A 6,521-nucleotide genomic window follows, 5' to 3' on the forward strand; every position below is an offset into this window, starting at 1 on the left:
GGAAGGAAACTACAGAAATAAAAAGGGGAAAAAATGAATTGGTGCTTCTAGACACAAAAATATAACTGTCGAAATCAAAAGTAAATGAATGGAAAAAAAGTAAATGAATGGGAAACAAGTTGATTAAACATGTTTAAAGTGAAAATTAGTAAACTGGAGGCTTTATCTATAGAATTTATACTGGAATGCTGCCAAAAAGAGATGCAGATGATGGAAATTATTTTTAAAGGATTAAAAAGATAGGGAGGCTAGATTAAAGAAGGCCTAACATGTGTCATCTTGGATTCCTAGTATTTAAAAGAACAAATGGAGAGACTGAAGAAAAAGCAATATTTAAAGAGATAATGGTTCAGAATTTCCCAGAACTGATGAAAAACATAACTCCATAGATCCAATCACCCCCAAACAGGGTAAGTACCAAGATTCCACAACTGGAAACACCGTAGTGAATCTGTAGAACATCGCAGACTAAGGGAATGAAACCTCAAAACTATCCAGAGGTGATCACTGAAGGAATGACGGGACAGCACAAGACNGAGACTGAAGAAAAAGCAATATTTAAAGAGATAATGGTTCAGAATTTCCCAGAACTGATGAAAAACATAACTCCATAGATCCAATCACCCCCAAACAGGGTAAGTACCAAGATTCCACAACTGGAAACACCGTAGTGAATCTGTAGAACATCGCAGACTAAGGGAATGAAACCTCAAAACTATCCAGAGGTGATCACTGAAGGAATGATGGGACAGCGTAAGACTCCTCAAAGATCACAGTGGAAATAGGGAACAGTAGAATATTTTTAAACACTGTGAAAATGTCAAACTACAATTATGTATTCAGCAATATTATCATTCAAAAATATAGAGAGAACTCCTAAAAACTCAACAACAGAAAACCAGACAACCAATTCAAAAATGGGCAAAGGACTAGAATAAACTTTTCTTCAAAGAATTTATATGTATGGCCAATAAGCACATGAAAAGACGCTCAAGATTGCTAACATTACAGAAACGATAGTCAAATCTCTAACACAAAAAACAAGCAACTGGGAGAGGCTAACGCCAAGAGATTCACTCTAAAGGGTCACCAAAGGGACATATTTCAAGAAGAAAACATGTCCAGGAGAGTATTCTGAAATATGAAAAATAATGGTGAATATATTAAATGGCAAAAATGTAGGTTAATCCAAATAGTCTCTCTCTCCTTCCCTTCCTCCCTCCCTCTTTTTGAGTTTTTGGATGTGTGTACACACACACATATACATTGACGCACAAACACAGACATATATGAATATATTTGTATTTATCCTTGATCAGTGTGGCTCAGTGGGGTGGGCATGACCCTGCAAAGTGGAAGGTCATTGGTGTGACCCCAGTCCGGGCCCAGGCTTGGACTGCAGCTTTAGCCCCTGGTCCGGGTGTGCATGAGATGCTTCTCTCTCACATCAGTATTTCCCTCCCTCTCTTTCTCCCTCCCGCCCCCTTTCTCTAAAAATAAATTAATTCAAATATTTAGATATATACTTATATTAATATATAGTGGCTGCAAATATATGAAGTAACTACATTGTGGGCTTAATAAAGATTGATATAAAATATTACATAGTAATATCTAAACAGGGGAGAGGGAGGTTTGAGCTATTATAATGCAGAATTTTTTCATTGTTTGGCAAGGCTGGTGGGGGGAGGGGGGTTCATTTTAATTTACTGTAACACTTTAGTAACCTAAAAATATGTAACAAAAATTTAGGGGAAATAATTAAAGAATATAAACTATTTAAATTCACCACTAGTGGGGGGGGGCTGGTAAGTACAATAAAAGGAAAGCAATGCAAATGAACATACATGTACAAACTAAGTTCTTAAAAATCAGAAAAAGAATAATTAGGAATTAGGGGGAAAGCAGGACTAAGAGAAGTTAAAAAGTAATATGTCAGAAATAAGTCCAAATTTATTAATAATAACAATAATTATTTATCCTCTAATTTACCATATAAAACAAATGAAACTGTCAGATAGCATTAACAAAATCCAGCAATACATAGTTTCAAGAGACACGTCTGAAGCTAAGCTCGCCGCAGAAAGTTAAAAATCAAGGAATGCAGACAGGTACAGGAGGATGCTAAACAGAAGAAAGCTGATGTGGTGTGTGCGCATCAGCACTTAGTCAAGAAGCACTGCCAGAGACTGAGATTATTTCATAATGGTAAGTACCAAACTCACCAAGAGTGACACGGATTATCCTCTCTCACACTGCTAGTGGAAGGGAAATTGAAATAACCATATTGCATTGCTAAAAAATCATATACTTGGCATTGTTTTAAAAGTCTCATACATATCCCATGGCTCAGCAAGTCTGCCCCTGTATATATGCTCAAAACAATCTTTTAATTCTTATGTCCCAGGAGATTTGTATAAGAATATCCTTAAGCTCTACTTAGAGTAACAAAACCTGAAAACACTCCAAATGCCTAATGACCAGAAAAGAACAAATAAACAGTGGTATACTAACACAACGGACTACTGTAGAGCTCCAAAAATGAATGAACAATAGCCGTATTCAACATGACTGATACTTAGCATAATACTGGAGAGAGAAAAGCAAGTATCAGAAAATATAGTAATTTTAAGCTTATTATTTTTCAAGAAGCAAGACTATCAGTCACTCCCACAAACCTATATAAGTCTTAAAACTGAAATAAGAAGCAAAAAACTCTCAGGATTCTGTTTGCTCAGGCTGGGAAACACAGGCCCTTGAGAGTAGGCCCGGAGGTCACACCCCACCAGGTGGCGCCATTCCCGCAGAATCCAGTGCTGCCGCAGGGTAGCCCTGCAGACGTGCGCTATTGGCGGCAATGAAGTTTTCAGAACTTGTGGTGGTTCTTGCATAGTATTATTTCATATTATTAACATATTTAAAAATAAGGGAGGGCATGCATAGACCAAAGCTGAACTTAGGTCATAATTCGAGGGTTATAATTTAGCCATGATGGTATAATTAAGCACCCGAGGTCCAATTTAAAAACAAAAACATGAACAGAACACAGGAATTGTTTGTACTGAATCACTGAATCCTTGAGCTAATCAGGCTCCATCTGGCTGAGCCTACTTCTTGCACATTATGGCTCCTTCCAGTCTCCTCCTTGCTCTGCCCTGCCACCCTGGCTTTCCTACAGCAAGCCCAGCTCTCCCTGTCTCAGGCCCTTTGCACACACTGTTGTTCAATGCCTGGAGTATTGTAGCCTGGCCCTTGGCTTGCCCCTGCTCATCCCTGGGGTCTCAGCTTCATTGTTCCCACACAAGGACATGACCCTGACACCCAAAGCTCTGTCACAGTGCTCTACTTTCCCCTTCATTGTACAACACACAATTTGAAATTACATGTCTGCTTGTTTGCATGGTTTTCTTCTCTCCTGACTAGACCGCAAGCTCCTCAAGAGCAAAGACCATGTTTGTTAAATCCACTGCAGCCCCAATGCCCAGCACAGCCTCTGACACAGGTTTAAAGGGGCAGGAACAATGTTGAAGGAGTGAAGAGGATTTTGGAAAATCAGGGAAAAAAACCCCTGCAATCCTATCATTCAGCTGTCATCTGCAACCCTGACACCGTATTCCTCCTCCCCATGAACATCATTCATCTACTTCCCATGATATAGCAAGAACTTCCAAATTATGTTATGTGATCATTTTGATAGCAAACATTCTCGGTTTTCCCTGAATTCAGAGAACATAGTGCCTCAAAATAGTCCCCTTTGAGAGCACATTGGATTTTGCTTCAAGACTCGTTAAAGGTGGCCGCTCCTCCGTCCATTTCTGAAGGGATTTTACTAACAGTGGGGTTGACGGCCCCACACGTCAGCCTCCTGTGTGTGAGTGCAGATTAAAGAAGCGCCGGGAGCAAGGGGAAGTGTGGACTGTCCTCCACTCCCCTCTAGGCGGCAGTGACTTACTGCGATGGCCTTGATGCAGTCAGTGTGGGAGGTTCTCTTCTCACAGCTGAGGAGAGGACCGGTTTCGGGTTGGAGTTTCTGCATACTGTCACGGAAATCGGAGCACTTACTGGCCTCATGACTGGAGATGGTGCACCATCTCACAGGTTCCCTGGGGACAGCCAGACACAGCCCTAGGAGAGAGAGGCCCTGTTATTGTGGTAGAGACAGCAGCGCCCTCTGAAGGGACTTGAAGGTACATCCCTTGTGTCCTGTCCTTCCCTTTTGTCCATGAACAATGAAGGGTACAGATTCCACTGCATTCTGAGGTGGGGACAAGAGAAGGGGAGGCAGTTTCTCACTTGTGACCCATTGCTGGCCAGAGAGATGTTGGTCTGACCTTCAGTTCCCAGTGGGAGATCACAATCTGCTCCTCTCTGTTCTCCATGCCTCTTCCCCTCATTCACAGGACTGCAATTCGGCATAAGCCTCAGCCATGTGACAGGGCCTTTTCAGCCACTTTCAGGCACTGGCTGAATGGCACAACTCAGGAAGCCAAGGTAGGAATTTTTAAAAGAGAAGGGAACTGTGCTCAAAGTGATGCTTTACCCAGTGTCACCCAGCCTGTTATCAGTGGCTGAGACTAGCTTCCAAACTGTGGTCCCTGCCCAGGGAACCAAAGAAGGTAATATTCTCAGTCAACTACATCTGGTTAGGCAGTGGAGGTCAACGACTGATGCGATCATGAATTTGCCTGTGACACTTGTCTGCCGTTCTCTGTCCCAAGAATAACTAGCAACTCCACATATTCTCAGTAGTTCTCTCTGTTTCCAGTTCCCCTCAATTTTCACCAGTCTCTTTGTCTGCAATTAGGAGAATATAAAGATAGCTATGTCTGTATCTACTAAAATCCTTGTGGTTGCAGATGTGTTGTCCCCATCATGTGACCTTTGGCACTGTCCCCAAAGCCCTCTGTTATCTCCACTCTTCACAGATCACCTAACTCAGGGAAGCTGTTAAATAGCCACAAAACCAGCAGCAGCAGGCGGGGGGGGGGGGGGGGGGGGGGGGGGAGNGCAGGTGGGGCACAGTTCTCCAGAATGCATTAAGAGGAACCACAGGGACCTTACTGCCCCCAACTGCCCTTTATCCCAGCTCTGCCCTGGGAGATCACAGGAGGCACAAGGAACCAGTGGCAGACCCTTCCCAAACCACTCCTCCTGGGGTTCCCATAGTCAGGAATTTGTCTCCAGTCCTGTACTTACCTTGCATAGCCCTGTGAGGTCCTTGTGGGGTGGGGGTGGGGGGTTGAGGATGGGGAAGGGGTGGGGCAAAGGCAAATAATGTGGGACCAACTTTTCAGGGTAAATATTTTAAGGGACAAATGACTAAATGCGGAAGTCTCTACAGGTGTGGCAAATGCACCATAAGTGACAGGCAAAAGTTAGAGGACAGAGGGCCCCAATAATCTCAGGAGGTGATGAGAGTTGGAGAGGCCATCCAGCGACAGGCCCCATGGCAGGGATGTGTGCAGCACAGTCCGCTGGTGCCTGGATCCGCAGTCTCAGTTATCCTTACCTGCCCTCCAAGTCTGGGCTGCACTACCCACGAAGTCTGGACCCAAGAAGCCTGGCTTTGAATCCCGCGCCCCAACCCCCCTGGACAGCCATGAGCCATTGGTAGGACGTTATCAGTGCCAGTGACTTGCAGGAGACGTAAGACTGCTGAAGAGGAGGAGATCAATCCCGGAGGCCTTGAATGCTACCCTAGACAGTTTCGACTTGACTGAGAGGCCCCAGCGAAGGGATGTGACAAATTATGACGGGAGTGCTCTAATTTATTGTATTGCACTATGACAAGATTTACTGGACAAGGAGGAGGAGCATGAGGCAAGAAGAGCGTGGAAAAGTAACGGGCGCAAGCGGGTATCAGCAGTTGCGCACCAGCGCAGAGCTGTCCCGGGCAGTATCAAAGCAGGTGCAGAGGTGCGGCTGCAAAGAGCTGAGGAAAGGCGCCTGTGCTTCCAGCCAGAGCACGGAGCCCAGCAGGTGTTGTGCCGAGGTCTGGGGTGTAAGGGGCCTTCCCCTCGCCAGCACTTACCCAGGACCGTGCAGGTCAGCAGGGCGGGGATGACGAGCCTCATTCTCAGGGTCTGGGGCAGCGCGCTGCGGAGCAGCAGGCACAAACCTACCGGCTTCTGCACCGCCTCACACTGCCCGCTCCCCTTTATCCCTGGCGGGGCAGACCGAACACAACCTTTGACTTCCTGTGTTTGCACAGCCCGCTTGCCCAATCGCCCCTCATCCCTCCCCCTTCATTCCTCACCCCCGCCTGTCACCCCATTTCCTGAGCTCTGGGTCAGACCCGTGGATGGAATGCAGCACAAAAATGCTGATTGGACGGAAGTTAGAGAAAAATCAGTCCCTTGTTAAAATGTGCTCACTCTGTGCCAGGAGCAGAACGGCAGCTGTGAGGGGCCCTGAGGAGGGGGTCGAGGAACTCTGCTCCGGAGTCCCTTTTCGGCAGCGCTAGACTTTGACCAGTCCTGTGTGCTCATACCACACAGGTGGAGGAGGGAACTGTCCCTCAT

General features: G+C 45.4%; 1 protein-coding gene across 1 annotated transcript in view; it reads right to left on the bottom strand.

Moving 5' to 3' along the window:
• Positions 1-6,149, bottom strand: part of LOC118997558 (serotransferrin-like) — a 42,940-nt gene extending 36,791 nt beyond the window's left edge. Inside the window, 2 exon segments of the mRNA XM_037061256.1 lie at positions 3,953-4,125; positions 6,032-6,149. Of these exon segments, the coding sequence (XP_036917151.1) occupies positions 3,953-4,125; positions 6,032-6,074 (216 nt within the window). The 5' untranslated portion in view covers positions 6,075-6,149.
• Positions 6,150-6,521: the final 372 nt, after the last annotated feature.

Source organism: Sturnira hondurensis, unplaced genomic scaffold, assembly GCF_014824575.4.
Source record: "Sturnira hondurensis isolate 20B ecotype Veracruz unplaced genomic scaffold, ASM1482457v3 Scaffold0013299, whole genome shotgun sequence".
Classification (NCBI taxonomy): Eukaryota; Metazoa; Chordata; class Mammalia; order Chiroptera; family Phyllostomidae; genus Sturnira; species Sturnira hondurensis.